General features: G+C 33.0%; 1 protein-coding gene across 1 annotated transcript in view; it reads left to right on the top strand.

Moving 5' to 3' along the window:
* Positions 1-16,648, top strand: part of LOC132737261 (sushi, von Willebrand factor type A, EGF and pentraxin domain-containing protein 1-like) — a 35,537-nt gene continuing 18,889 nt past the window's right edge. Inside the window, exons 1-2 of the mRNA XM_060724520.1 lie at positions 1-154; positions 15,510-15,698. Of these exons, the coding sequence (XP_060580503.1) occupies positions 1-154; positions 15,510-15,698 (343 nt within the window). The remainder of the gene's footprint in view (positions 155-15,509; positions 15,699-16,648) is intronic.

Here is a 16,648-nt window from a genome sequence, read left to right as displayed (position 1 = left end):
ATGGCGGCTTTATTTAAAGTTCGTTACGAACATATTACGTTAATATTTGGAGCTTATAGTTCTGTCATCTTGATAATACTAACTGTAGTAACAACGTCTACATCACAACCATTTACACAACCGTTTATAGAGAATATGACAGACAACCTAACAGGTAATGATATAATATATCTTTCTTTAGTTCACTATCTCTAAACTAACGTATAAAATATTTTTTACAAAAGAAAGTTATTACAAAATGTACGTACATATATATGCAGTTTGTCATTTCAGTTGTATTGTATTCTTTAGATGTATATATTTTGAATACCCGTCGTTTTCGGCTTTGAGTGCTCATTATTATCTTGCACAAACTCAAAAATTAGTATTTATGGGAAGTACGTGCATCGCGTGCATACTCTGAATAAAATAATATATTAAACTGCTGCTGTTGTACTGCTGTGCTACTGCTACTGTCAACTTCACGTTTTAAAATTTTGCTACTGCTACTGGTGTGCTACTGCGACTGCCAATTTCACGTTTCATAATTTTGTTACTGCTGCTGTTGTGCTACTGCTACTGCCAACTTCACGTTTTTATTTGTTTGGGTCGTCAGACAAAACAAATAATGGTAGCGAAATTTCAGACCAAGCTTTTGTATTATCTGGACAGAAGTTTATTATATGTTATGTACACTTTATTACTGACAATCACAGAGAAAAAAATAAATTATAAAAAAAAGAAATTTCAGACTTTGCAAAATCCGCAAGTAGTCCGTCACGAACTCCTCGAAGCGGTTACTTCCCTTATAAGTACACTAACGCCAAAAATTAGGGAGGGATCACTGCGTAAAAAAATTGTCAGTTGACAGGCGCATTAATTTTCAAACCTTCTCAGGGAAGAAAAATAGTTCCCGATTGTTCGAAGATTTCTAATATTGTGTAATTCTTTAACATTTCCACAAATTACCGGTAATATATTCAAATAATGTTAATATATAGTTAATAAATAATTTAGTTCCGCCCATTGTTTTTCTCGTTTAAGGGCACATCCTTTTTATAACATGGGGACCATACGCCGCTTTTCATGGAATGGAACTACTGTGTCATATTGAAGGTTCAATGATGACCGCCGTATGAACACATCTGCGGATGATTCTAAATTCATGTTTAAATGTTGAATTCTGCTTGACAGTACCGTCCATAAACAGGCTTAATCAAACCGAGCCTGCAACATTTAAATTCTGTCGTATTGTGTTTCTTAGGGGATTCTTTTTCTCTAATTATATTTCATACTGTGCATAAATCGTGTAATATTGCAACTGTTTTACAAAGGAAGTGTGAACCGTTTTAGAATTCTTCGTTTAGGAGAAGGACATACTTATATTAGAGATAAGTAGACTATGGAACTCGGGAAGTATGGGGGTACAAATAAACCTTTACAGTGACAACTTGGTAAACACTTAGTAGTGCGCTGTACAATTATAATGGTAAAATTTTGTTAAGATGTCGAGTTTCGGGCAACATCTATTGCTTTTTATTTAATGAAACGGAAGCATTAAAATGAGGCTGGTCCAGTTATCATTGTCTCTTGGACGCTTCTGAAGATAGGTGGAAATTTGTAGTGACCATGATCATCCATGAAAAGGTTCTGTTAAATTGTTACCATTTTGTAATGAAGAGAGACCTTTCTTCACATTGGCCTTATTAACTGATAAAAATTCAACATAAAAGTAACATCAAAGTAAGTTCTTGTGAATGATTTTAAACTGCTAAAACATTCTATGACTATGCATACGGTGAAAAGAAATGAATGAAGAAAGATAAGATCAGCTATATATCCTCTCCCTGTACATGTATAAGAACTTAACATCTATATGTTTCATACTTAGATGTAATTGTTGATTTTTAAGTGTTTGTTTGTTATGCTTTGTAAAAAAGTATAAAGTAAACAAACGATAAATACTCACGCACCGTTTAGCTTATGGTTCTTCGCAACATGAAAATATTTACTTTATTATTTGCTTTTAGTTTATATATTATATTATTTAATTCTGAGAATGCACGTGATGCACGTACTTAATAATTATATGCTGAATATTATTGTTTTGATTTCCAATAAACGAAATTAATGAAACATTAATTATAAACAGTCTAGGTTTGCTACTTTATACTAAAAATATATTTGTATACATGGACTTTTTGAAATAAGGGCGCTTTTATAGATCGTATATAGTAAACTTTAAAAAAATGTATAACATTAAAAGAAAGATATAAAAAACTTTATATTCAAGTGAATATTGAAGAAATGTGATTTTAAGTCGTATCTAAGCATAGAAAAAATATATAAACTTATTGTTGTTGTTGTTGCACAAAATCACAGACCTACTCTATTTACTATCATTGCATTAGCGTAATATAAACATGGCGTAGAAATCGCGCTTTAAATGTTTCACTATCGGCGTGTCGGAGCGGATTGCTACGATGCTCCGTTAGGGCCAGCGCGTTTTCTCTGAGAACAAAAATCGAGAAACATGACTGTACGATGGTGCCAGTGCGACAGTACGATGGTGACAATACCACAGTACGATCGCAAAGCACGACAGCTCGATGGTGACAGTCCGTCGTACTATCGTATCGTCACCATCGCACTGTCGTACTGTCACGATCGTATTGTCGTATTGTCACCATCGTACTGTCGTACTGTCACGATCGTACTGTCGTATTGTCCTCATCGGACTGTCGTTCTGTCTCCTTCCTGTTAGGCATGCGTATAATTAAATAAAAAAACATGGAAGAAAACGTTGACCGTGTCATAAAGTCTTATTTTAACAATGGCCTATCATACATGTTAATTCTTGTATTGATGAGGGTAGTTTGAAATTGAAGTTGATAAAAATAATCCAGGTTCTTTGAAGAAAATACTATGTTTTACAAATGAGTCATAGATTATTCCTTTCTGTTGATATACAAATTATAAAGACACATGTGTACATTTTTTATCATAATTTCAAAGCTCTTTATTTAAGTAGATATCTCTTGATTCTGTTAACTTTCGATTTCCTTCATAGTTGATCTTTGATAAACTTTCGATTTCCTTCATAGTTGATCTTTGATAAACTAAAGATTAGTTTAGCAAAGAATTGTTTATAAAACGCCGGTTTAAGTTTCGCAAGCCATGTTTAGTGAAATGTTTGCCCATGCTTGACAGCAAAGCGACAGTACGATGGTGATAATACGACAATACGATGGTGACAGTACGATAGTGACAATACGACAGTACGATGGACTGTCACAATCGTTCTGTCGTGTTTCTCCATCGCACTGTTTTCGGCCGCGACTTTTTTAAAGGTACATTTCCCGCATAAAACGTCGATGCTTTCGGCTCAAACTCGACTTTTTGCAATGTATGCATCAAAACAAAATATCGCGGATTAAAATGGCCACAAAAGAAAGTATTGAAACAAAACAATGAAGATTACTTGACATGAACTATTATGAAAGAACCTTGAAGGGACTTTACTGATGTTACTTGACATAAAAGTATTTGAAGTATATTTTCATGTACCATGTACCATTTTAGAGATCATTCGCCAGAAAAGTTATTTTTAATGCAGAAGAAGACCCTTCAATGATAAGCGAAAAGGGCTATGATAAACACAAAATACGATTTTGAATATCCTTAAAAGTATAATTCATTATTGACTTCTGTACATCAATCCGTTTTAAATGTACCAGTTGTACCAGTTATTATTAATAGGACTCGGCCCGGTGAATTTTCGTATTCTTTGTTCTATAGTTAATCAGTCACATTTGAGGCTTAATTCTGGATTCCACTGTTCTTGATGAATTATATACTGTCTTAACTTTAAACATTAACACTATTTAAGTTGAATTAGGCCCAAAATAATAGGTTAGCCATCTACTTTTTCAGAAATCTTCTTTCTGTTGTAACACTGTTTAAATTCACCCCTTTAAAAACTCCTGACTGCTGTTGGGTAGTACATCTTTAATCCTTCCGCCAACAAATGTGTTCCAGGAGAATACACAAAAAACAACTTTCAAAGTCATCATACAACACACAAGAACTACACACATGCAATTAATACACTTTAATTATGACCAATCTTACTAGAGATGACTTAAATTGGGCCACTTCAAAACTTTAAAGAACTACTTTCTAGACTACAACGGATGGGGTCTAATTCCGTACCGGGTTGAGACCTAAATGAATCCAAAATTTAAGTAACACTCATTTCCTAGTAATTTAGTGTAATACAAGTACAATCATATAGGTTTGACATGTCTCTCACAAATTACATTAATGCAGTACAATTTCTTAAATATGAACCTTCATGCAAAAAATCAGGCTCGGCCAATAGAATTTTGTGCAAAAATTTATATTATATCTTTTGATTCTGTCAATGGATTTTCTTCGAAACTAAAGTTTAATGTTCCCGCTAATGTCATTTAATTATTTTTATGAAAGAATAAGACCTTATTGCTCTAAACTTGTAAAAGAAACTCCATTTCTTTTAATGAGAGCATGAAATTTTGGGTTAAAATACAAGTAATCACAATTAAATGAAATTGTGCTTTTTTAATAACCTTTTCTTTCAATATTGTAATAAAACTTACTGATTATGATTTTTACCTATATACCATGATAAATAAAGTAAAGTACCAAGATATATACCCTACATTGTTTGCTTAAGATATCAATAAAGACAAACAGAGGCAATCTTTAGTTTAGCAAAGAGGTTACCATATCGCCATGGGCTATGTCACCTGACAAAGTAAGATTAGCCAACTCTCACACAAATAAGGCTTAAAAACGATGGCAATACTGTATCCCACTTTAAATCATTGAAAAGTCTTAATATAGTCAGAATTAGAGACATTTTTTCCTGATATAAATCAAAATATCTATCAAATATTACCCGAGCATTAGAAGTCGTTACCGTTAATAGCTGAAGTTTCAAACTAGACATAAGTTGTTACCTTCTCAACGTGTCCTAGCAATACTGCTGCCAAACTGAGCTGAAGGAGTTCTTCCATAGATCTTTACCAGGATAAGGTATGGTCCTGTACTCAAACACAGGCTTGGTAACTGCACGGTCTGAAAAAAATATGCAACACTAGTACATGTCGAAGAAAATTATAAGAGGCATTTATGCTGTAATTTGGATATCTAAAAAAGAAAATAAATAATGTCTTAATTAATCAATGGCTTGAAATTCACACAGGAGGGCTTATATCATTGTTATGTGCTTAAAAATGCATGCCTGCATGAAAATAGCAGTTTAGACATTATAAACCTAACCTAATTAAACTGCTGTAGCAGCTACAACAACAACAACAACAAGAATCACATCAACTGTGTTATTCTAAATGAGCCAATTATCCATAAAGTACACCGTTTAATGACTAGAAAATTTTTATGTGTATATATTAGCAAATACATTTTGCATCACAGCAAAACATCAAGTTTCACTACACTGAAAATGCCTATATTTCCAACATGTAAATCACTTTTGTCTTGTTCAATTGTCAGTTCTGCTTCATTTAAATACAAGACAATATTGAATATTCACATACTGATTACTAAAGCATCAATCCTTTGCTGAAACATCAATGCATATAATGTGTGGTCAATATGAGCAAAAGGCTACTTTGGTGCTTGTTCGGATCCCATGGCAGGTGCTTCTTGGGGCCCTAAGATCTCTTGAATGAGCATGCCAATCACTTTTTTTTTTACCAAATTGAATGTAACCAATTTGAAACCACACATTCCCCAGTTCCTTGCAATGCATGGTTTATCCATAATTTAAGATGCATTTATCAATTTATAAACTGCATTATACTTATGTATGTCAAAATTTAAAATTTGAAATAAAATTTCAAATTTTCAAACGTGTCACTTATCCTTTATTTTCCTGATTTATATTCATAAACAAAACACTGATGCAAAGTTTCATCAATATCCATCAACCAGTTTCCATTTTTCTCATTTTTCAACTTGGACTCGGCCCGGTGAATTTTCGTATTCTTTGTTCTATAGTAAATCAGTCACATTTGAGGCTTAATTCTGGATTCCACTGTTCTTGATAAATTATATACTGTCATTAACACCATCTAAGTCGAATGAGGCCCAAAATATAATAGGTTAGCCATCTACTTTTTCAGAAATCTTCTTTCTGTTGTAACACTGTTTAAATTCACCCCTTTAAAAACTCCTGACTGCTGGTGGGTAGTACATCTTTAATCCTTACGCCAACAAATAAGTTCCTGGAGAATACACACAACAACTTTTAAAGTTATCATATAAAAATCTGGAAACATAGTGATCCCTCGGAAGCATTAATCACAACAAATTACATACGAATTGCAGACTCGGTTTGATTGAGTCTGTACATGAGGGCTAATTAATATGTGAAACATCCCTCACGCCTTCTAGCACCGGCTTGAGCGGTACTCAATTCTCAACACTTAATAGTGCTGGCATCAATGATCCCGAAGGGTCAGAAAAATATAACAACACTGAAGTGAAGTACGGGGCAACTTTTTACAGCTGCCACACGGCACTTGACACCTGCTGTTGTGAAGTATAAAAAAATCTGGAAACAAAGTGATCCCTCGAAAGCATTAATCACAACAAAATAACATAAGAATTGCAGACTCGGTTTGATTGAGTCTGTACATTTGGGATAATGAATAAGTGCAAACTCCCTCACGCCCCCTAGCACCGGCTTGAGCGGTACTCAATTTTCAAAAACTACACACATGCAATAAATATACGTTAAGTAGGACCAATCTTACTAGAGATGACTTAAATTTGGCCACTTCAAAATTTTAAAGAACAACTCTTCTAGACTACAACGGGTTGGGTCTAATTCCTTACCGGTTGAGACCTATAAGAAATTCAAAATTGATGTTTTAATGCTTTTGAACCTCAGTGAACGGGAAAGTTTAATATTGTATAAGAAAGTAACTTGCGCGTCCTTTTCTTATGCTTGAGTTAGCATATTAATTGTGTTCTTATTCTTTTTTCCTTATTTTGGTTTATTTGGGGAAGATTTTATTTTCTTTCGTTATCATTTCATATGGTGAATATTAATGTTACCTTTATATAGATTATATCATGCGAGGATAAAGGCATTTCGACGTATTACTTTTCATGCCTACTGTCATGTAAACAATGATACCTGATATAAGACACGCGCTTTTATTGAAACTATATTGTATAGGCTAGCACATACCAGTCTTAACTTTACTCCATAAAAACAAACAACTAATTGCATGACTAGACGGAGAATATTTATTGCAGATAAGATACTGAGCAGCCGAGAACAAAATCAAACCAAAAACGCCATAAGCATCATGTACAACAAATTTGCTATAAAGGTACATGGTAATTTTTTAAACAACTAACATGGCTGGCTAATTTGTATCATTCTTAGTATATTGTTCATGCATTTACTTTTAAACTTAAAGTAACATTAAATATATTTCATAAAAAAGAAAAAGCGACATTTCATTAATGAATTGTGTTTCATATCGACTCAAGATCTTATTTTGGTGTCCAGACAACCAAAATGAGTTTAATGAGCATACAAATATGCAACCTATTGTTGCGAATTCGAAAGTACAATTTCTGTTTGCATGAGAAACTCCGCCCTAGGATCATCCGTACATCAATATTAAATCAACAAACATGACTATAAGTAGCAGTCCTAATTTAACGGTATATTTCCGCATTGTAACGGATATTTTCATACAAATTTAATCTTTTTCATGAGATGATTATTTTTTCTGAACCCCAGGCCTAGTGCACCGGTAAAAGTGTGTTTGCGCAAAAAAATCTTATATTTGCTGTGTTTCGGATAGCTACTATCAACAAGGTAACTGTTGATGCCGCACATCAAAGACGCCGCCAAATGATGTGAACAGTCAATCGGCATTGAAAATTGTTCTCTATTACAGTTGAAAATCCGAAGCACAAATCATTTTGTTCTTCATGTTCTTGGTATGTGCTGATTGTTTAATAATTAAATTGCATATTTTTGTGCATAAATTCACAAAGTAATGCCATTTCTAAAATTTTGAGATGCTTGTCTGTTGCGACAAAGATTGACACGTCTGGTCAAAGCAAAATAAATTGGATAACGAAAAAAATTGTAATGATTGGTATACTTAAAATAAATTCAAGACAATATGTGCCGAGAATATGTCCACTGGAATATTGGTACGGATTGCATAATGTTCGAATGATTTTGAGGACGCACTGTTCTGCAGTGATCTCCCCTAACTGGCCGTAGCGTAACTGGTGCGCAGCGTTTGGTGTACTTTCTTTATGATTGAGGGAGAACCGCCTCTCTGATAGTGGGCGTGGTTAGGGTTTTGTAACTTGTAATTTAATGATTCGACAAGTGATATCGATCAAAGTTGTCCTGGTTCCCTTCCGCCCCGTCAACGAAGACTAAATGCTAGCATACGGAACATCATATTAAATTTTGTGACAATTTAATGCAGAGCCAAACTTCAACAGAGGCGGAGCAAATGAAGTGAGTGGCACTGCCTCAATCGTTCCCTCTCTCAACGGTTAAGTTTTAGAACGATCGACTATAGACTGGCTCATTTGCATGTTATTTATTATGAAGATAAAATTAGATAATGATAAAAAGAATATTATATTGAAACATGGTACTATAAGAATTCTTCTTGTTAATAGTATACAATGTATTCGAGACGTTTAAAAGCAATTCAGCTTTGCAACTATGAAATTAAATATTGAATATTACCCTTCCTTGTTGATTTTAGTTCTCGTATTTGGCTCCTAGTATAGAATTTTCAAAATATTATCAGCTTTACAGATGTTTGTTGTTTTTGTTTTTGTTCATTTACATGTTTTAAGTGTGACAAATTTTATTACGATATACGACCGTCGATTATTACAAAAAGAATACGTTATTCTGAAAACTAACATTTCTTCCTGGATATTTTTTATCAGTTAAACGTTTATTCGAATCCCTTAACGCTCTGTGACATGTTGTGCATCAGAAAAGCTTTCTTATTAGAAAATTTGAAAATAGTGTGATTTTGTTGAAACAAAAAATAAATAAAAAAATACACAAAATCAAGTCTTATATATTCCCCATTGCTATATGGACAAAAACATATCTACTAGACGCCGCCGCGTGTCTAATAACAAAATGTTACGGTTAATACAACATACCTTATATAATGATTTAAAGTTTTAAGGAATAATTAAAGTACAGAAATGAACTGTGAAGGGTAATAGTTCTATTCTGAGAGGGGATATTGAATCTCTTGGCTATCATTTTACCCGCTGGATCTGTGAAAATCCTTTGTTCTTTGAAATTGCGTTTTTGGTCAAGATGGCGGAATCAGAAGAAAACCTAATGTGGAGGCCATTATCTGTTCATTTTTCAACAAAATTCATAAATCGAATCACACACGATGAAGTGTTATCTTCAATAATCACATTTATTGATAAAAAGGATATCAAATCAATACAAATAACCGAAAGTGAATGTATTATCACATTGAGTTCAGCAGAAATCAAAAGCAAGGTCATTTTACATGGATTGAGAATTCAAAACCGTTATATTTACATAACAGACGTTGAAAAATCATCACAAGCGTAACCGTTAAAGATGCACCGTATGAAATGCCCGATTGTGTTTTGATGCAAGCACTGTCTCAATTCGGAGAAGTAATCAAAAATAGTATTTCACATGGAACAATCAAGGGCATGGACATTGAGAACGGCTCAAGATATCTAAAATCTTAAATTGTGTTCCGTTACTACCACACAAACTAGATATCGGTAGATTGACCGTTAGACTATTCGCTGACAACAACAGAACCAAATGTAAACATTGTGGCGCTACAACTCATCCGTACTTTAAATGTCAAAACAAGCCTGATAGGCGACACAATCCTCCTCAAATTGAAAATCAACGAAATAAACTTTGCTACAATTGTAAAAGAAATGATCATCAAAGAAAGGACTGTCCGTTCGAAATCATTTGTAGATTTTGCAATGAGGAAGGTCATTCGCAAAATGAATGTCCTAAGGAGAATCATGGCGGATACGCCTCCGAAGTAGATGAGAACCCGTGGCTTTCAACAATCTCACAAACAGACACTCAAGTTTTAACATCCGACTGCTCAGACGACGAAACTCCAAAATCTCCATCCGTATTGGATATTCCAACTTCTTGTAAAGATACATCTTCAAAACCTGACCTGAGGAATTCATCTTTTTACATTATTTGGGACTTAAACACAAAAAACTCTATATAACTGAAGAAAATATTCAAAATAAATCTGTACCAGGATTATCATTAAACAACTGTGAAGACGTGATTGACTCAGTCAAAGACAATAATGTAAGTCGGTTGATAATCCATCCTAGAACAAATGATATTGTTAGGAATGTAAAAAATAATGTTGTACAAAAAGCAAAAAATGCACTTACTGCGGCCAATAAAAAGTGGCCAAATTGCCCAATTGCGTTCTCTAGCATCATTCCGAGAATGGGGAATAGCGCTGCAGGCATGCGTATCAATTCTGATGCAAAATTTGTAAATAAAAAAAATCAACAGTTTTGTCAAAGTAATGGATATCACTTTTTGGACAATGACAAAATTTTCAAAGAAAATAATAAAATAGTCCAATCTCTGTATGATGATAGTGATCATATTTCAAAATGTGGTGCAGACCAATTGTACAGTATGACTTCGTTTTTCATTAATGGAAAACAGATCAGAGTGGCACACTTTAAACAGTACACTCACAAGACCAAATCGTAATGTTTAACGGTGATACAGATGTAATTTACTTGTTTGATATTATCTCGAAAAATATCATGGATTTATTTTATTTAAAAAATCATATTTTTAACTATGTCATATAACATCGCATCTATTAATGTAAACGGGTTAAGAGATAACAAGAAGAGATCTCTGATATTTCAATGGTTGAAAATAAAAAAAAAATGATATTATTTTTTTGCAAGAAACGCATTGCAAAAATGATAACGAATCTAAGCTCTGGGGAACTCAATGGGGTGGCGACTTTTACTGGTGTATTTATAACAATAACAACGGAATCTGAGGCGTAGCGATCTTGATCAAACCGTTATTATCAATACCGGTAAAAAAATGAAAAAGATGACGGGGGTCGATACATCTCGCTTGAATTGTGCGCATATGAGAAAAAATTTCGCTTTACGAATGTGTACGCCCCGAGCAATGGAACGGAGCGCAAAGATTTTTCTAACTCACTTTCGAGTAAGTTAATGCATTTAACTGAAACGCATATAATTGGCGGGGATTTCAATTATTGTCTAAACTAGACAGAAAATATTGCGGTAAATAATAGATATGATAAAGCAGACAATGGTCTAAATGACTTATAACAAATGATTCGTGAGTTAGATGTGGAAGACATTTGGCGAAAACGCTTCCCTGACATTAAGCAATATACTTTTATGCGAAACGAGTCCAAATCAAGGATCGACTATTTTCTCACTTCAAAGATAATTGATAGCGAAGTATCAAGTCCAAAAATACAACATTTTATACATTCAGATCATTATCTTGTTTCGTTGACTTTAAAAATCGATAATGTTCACAGGGCTCCGGGTCTCTGGAAACTGAATGCAAGTATTTTAAAAGATATTGAATACGTTCAGCTCGTAGAAACATTTTGGAAAGATTTGTCAAAACATAAAGCAGATTTTAACTCAAAACGCGAGTGGTCGAATATGACAAAACATAAAATTAAAACGCTTGCAATTGAATATACAACACACATTTCAAAACCACAAAGACGAATTAAAGTAATAGAAGAAAAAATCACAAAGCTTAAAGAAACCAATTCAGCCGAGGCCCAAACTGAAATCAAAATATTATCAAAAATATTATCAGAGGAATTGACTTTCTATTATCAGAAAGAGCTCGAAGCACTCAAAAATAGAGAAAAAGCCAAACACATTGCTGAAAATGAAACCTCTTCGAAGTATTTCTTCGACTTAGAAAAAAAGAGGGGCAAGCAAAAAATATGGACGCAAATAAAATCTGAATCTGGAAAACTTAAAAACGACATAAATTTAATTTTAAAAGAACAGTGTGCATTCTACAAGAAAGTTTTTTCTTCTAAAGGAATTGATATCCGTTCGGCAGAAAAATTGGTTTCTAATATTATTACTAGTATAAAAAATGATGAGAAATTTGCCCTTGATTCAGATTTTCGGAAGGTAGAAGTTGAAAAGGCTATTATGAGTTTTAAACTCACAAAATCCCCCGGTGAGGGCGGCCTCACTGCAGAATTTTATCAAAAATTTTGGTACTTAATAAAAAACGACTTTCTTGAAGTAATTTTAGAAATTATTGGTTCCTATAATTTATCAAATTCACAACACAGGAGTGTTTTATCATTGCTTTATAAAAACGGGGATAGATCTGATCTTAAGAATTGGTGTCCACTTACACTTCTAAATGTCGATTACAAAATTATTTCGAAATGCTTAGCAGAAAGATTGAAACCATTATTATCGAAGTTGCTTCGTTCAGATCAAAAAGGTTTTATTAAGGATAGACAAATTTCAGAGGCAAACAGACTCATACAGACGTAATAGATTACACTGATCTAGAAAAGAAAGATGGTGTTATATTTTTTTAGATCAAACTAAGGCTTTTGATAGGGTAGAATGGGATTGGCTAGATATCTGCTTAAAAAGGTATGGTATAGGAGACAAATTCAGAAAATGGGTTCAAATGTGGTTAGTCGGCTCTGAAACAGCTATACAAACAAACATATTTATTTCTGAATATTTTCAAATTCCCCGCTCTATTAAACAAGGTTGTCCAATAGCGCCGTTTCTCTATATCTTACAAGCAGAAAAAAATGGCTTGTGCAATCAGAAATAATATTGATATACACGGCATTAAATTGCCTTCGTTAAATGGCTATGAGAATAAGTCTTCAGTTCCAGAAATATTTACTTTAAAAGAATATGAAATTTCCTCTGGGGCCAAAATGAAAAAGGATAACAGGCATCTTTATTGGAAAATCAAAAGAAAGGACTCCGAAATTTAAAGATATAAAATGGACGAGAAATTATGTTAAAACTTTAGGAATTTGTCACGGCTATAATATAGATACGAACGAAATTTGGATGAAAAAGATAAACAAAATTAAAAATTGTCTTCAAGTATGGAAAGCTCGGGGCCTGACTTTTAAAGGGAAAATTCTTGTTCTGAAAACATATGTAGTTTCTATTATTAATTTTGAAATTGAAACGCGCGGTATACCGACAAAATACATAGAAGAAATCGAAAAAACTATGAGCGATTTTCTTTTGGACAATAAGCGACCGTTAGTTTCAAAAAGCACAATTCTCCTTGACTTGAAAGACGGAGGTCTTAACTATTGTAATATTTCAAATATTCAAGCCAGTCTGGATACTAAAACAATATACAAAATTATACACTCTGACATACAGAACTGGAACGCAATAGGAAAATATTTTTACAAAAATATGATACTAATGGGGAAGATAAAATTGAGTATTTTCTATGTAAATGTTCTTCATTAGAAAATTTACCTTTCAAATTGAACATAAGTACGTTTTACAAATCCGCTCTCGAAAATTGGTGTCGGTTTAAAGCGAAGTTTAAGCCAAAGTCTCTATCCGATGTAAAAATATATTTCTTTTTTATAACTCTGAAATTCGTTTTCGCAAGAAAACACTTTACTTCAATTCATTTGTTAAAAGTAATATATTGTTTTTTTAAGGATATTTTGGACTTTGAAAATAATAATTTTATTAGCATAGACACTCTTTTAAGGAAATAAAAATGTAAGCGAAACTGGATTGCCGAATGGCATATTCTCAAATCGAGCATTCCTAAAATGTATATAACTGCTAAAAGAACATCATTATGAAACAGTGTCGAATTACACTCACTTAGACGATATTGTCTTAACGAGCAAGACGCAAACAAAAATATTGCCTGAAAATATTAAAATAAAACAAATATCTCATATATGGAATCAAAAGACTGGTAAATTGAAAACTGAAAGTAAATTGGAAACCTTACTTAATATGGAGTTACCATGGAGTAAAATATGGTGCCACGTTTATGATTCTTTTTCTTCATGCAAAGCTGTACAATTTCAGTGGAAATTGTTACACAATGTTATTTATACAGAACACAAGCTGTCTCTTATGAATTTATCTGACGGTAAATGTTGGATATGTAAATCTCAAGAGAAACTTTGTTTCATCTCTTCTGGGAATTTGATTTTTCTAAGAATGTTTGGACATGTAATTCAAAAACTTAAGTCCGCTAAAATTTTGGAAAATGATTTTTCAAATTTCCAATCTACTGCACTTTTTGGATCTTTTGAACATGCAATTAATGATAAATTGATCAATACTGTTATATTCGAAACAAAATGGGCAATTTGGAAATATCGTTACAATTGTAAGCATAATTATTCATATCAACCAATACCTATTTTGTTAAGAAATTTGTTCAATGATATAAAATACCAATTTGAATTCAAATGTAGAAATAGAAATAAAGACGATTCAGTGACAAAATTTTTAAAATAGTTGTAATTTGTATGAATATTACCTTTTATGTATGGGACGCAACTCAATTGAAATTATAGATTTAATTCATAAAGAGTTAATTCGCTTTTGAACCTTGTCATTTTTCGTTTTTCGGACAAGTAAATGATACCTTTGCGAATTGTATATTTTTCACATTATCTGTACTGCTTCTTATTTTGTAAGAAATCAAATATATACTTGTATTATTGTAAGGCTGATAGGAGGATGCTCTTCGATCCCTATTATGCCAATGATTGGGATTATAAATGGGGTTACCCCTTAACTGGGCGCCCGAAACTGAAAAAAAAGAGTACAGAAATGAACATTAATAGTTCGAATGGTTAATATATAAGAACTGATCTATCAGTTCTAAATCATATCATTAACATAAATAACAATAATAAACTGATAATAAAAGAAGAAAAAGATAACGACACAAAACCCACCAAGAAACAAACAAAAAAAACAACAACAACAAAGAAACAAAAAAAAACATAAAAAATACACACAGTTTCCAGGTGTGTATTTATAGTAATGATCACTTTGTAAATTATTGTTTTAACAATTCAAAGCATATATAACGCTTGATTTCCAAATCACTGATCCTATTTTTAAGTTTGTCTCGTTCCTGAAATTTAAGTATGTTTAAGCTGTAAGGTTTATACTAACCACTCTTCTACTTATGCATATCATGCAAATAAATTATTTGGGACTTTACTACGGGACATAGTTTCTAGGAGCATAAGCTTTAATTCAGACAGACAATATGAATTTCAAGGTATTTCTAAATGCAATAGCAAAGTCGTAAAATATTTCAAGTTATTTGTTTTTCTTTTTCTATACAAACTACTTTAATATATTGTTACATTTATTGTTTAAAGATTGTGGACTCGTGCCAGAAGTTCTAAATGGTAATACTATTCTCGCATTTGAGGGATATACACAGTTAGGTGAACGAGCTGTTGTTGAATGTGACAAAGGATATCACATAAATGGTACCTTGTCGAAGTTTGGTTTCATCTTCTGTCGACAGCCAGGTACATGGGATTTACGTACCTGCAGTATCTCAGGTTGGAATCTTTTATAGACATTTATTTCTGGCAAGTAATACAAACTTAACATTGTATTGTCTTTGGAAGTTCTTTATCTAGTGCTAGTGACAGAAATAACCTGCTAGCTATCATTATAAAATATATTAAAGAACATCTTACAATATCAACTGCTAATTAGATTCTTTATTACTCTATTTCATTTTCACATCCGTGTTATTTGTGCCGTATGGCGGCTTTAAAAAGTCTCCCCGTACATTTAATCAATGAAGTTATATTCTAAATCCTTGAATATCGTTCGGCACGACATTATTGTTGTGTATACATGTTATGTGGTACTTTTAGTTTCTTCTATTTGGCCTTTTTCAACTTTGGTGGTTCCAGTATTCCTACTTGATTACTGTTTAATCACCCTTAGGATATGTTGCCTGCTTTTTAAATTTGTCTTTTGACGTCATATCTGTGATATGCAGGCTTCATAACCTCAGATCCCCTTTCAAAATTCCATTTGATTAAGTTCCGCCCATTGTTTTCTCGTTTAGGGCACAAGCTTTCTTTTACTTGGGGACCATACGCCGCTTTTCATGGAATGGCACTACTGTGTCACATTTAAGGTTCCATGATAACCGCCGTATGAACACATCTGCGGATGTTTCTAAATTCAAAATTTCACCATTTTCGTGTTTAAATGTTGAATTCTGCTTAAGCCGGTGCTAGGGGCGTGGGCGGTAACTTTCACTTTCCATTACCGTCCATGAACAGGCTCAATCAAACCGAGCCTGCAACATTTTCAATTTTGTCGTGCTGAGCTTTCTCTAAGGATTCTTTATTTCTCTATTAGATATTTACTATTACGGACCATGTGTTAAAGAAGTATTAAAAAAGCAGCGGTACTATCTAAGAAACATTTGACAACAAAGTGCATGTTTGCTTCAATTCATAGATAAAAGCTAGGTTAACAATGACTAGTA

The sequence above is a fragment of the Ruditapes philippinarum genome, unplaced genomic scaffold (assembly GCF_026571515.1).
Source record: "Ruditapes philippinarum isolate M1 unplaced genomic scaffold, ASM2657151v2 ctg5645_1_1_1_1, whole genome shotgun sequence".
NCBI classification, from domain to species: Eukaryota; Metazoa; Mollusca; class Bivalvia; order Venerida; family Veneridae; genus Ruditapes; species Ruditapes philippinarum.
This window is presented reverse-complemented; position numbering and strand designations above follow the sequence as displayed.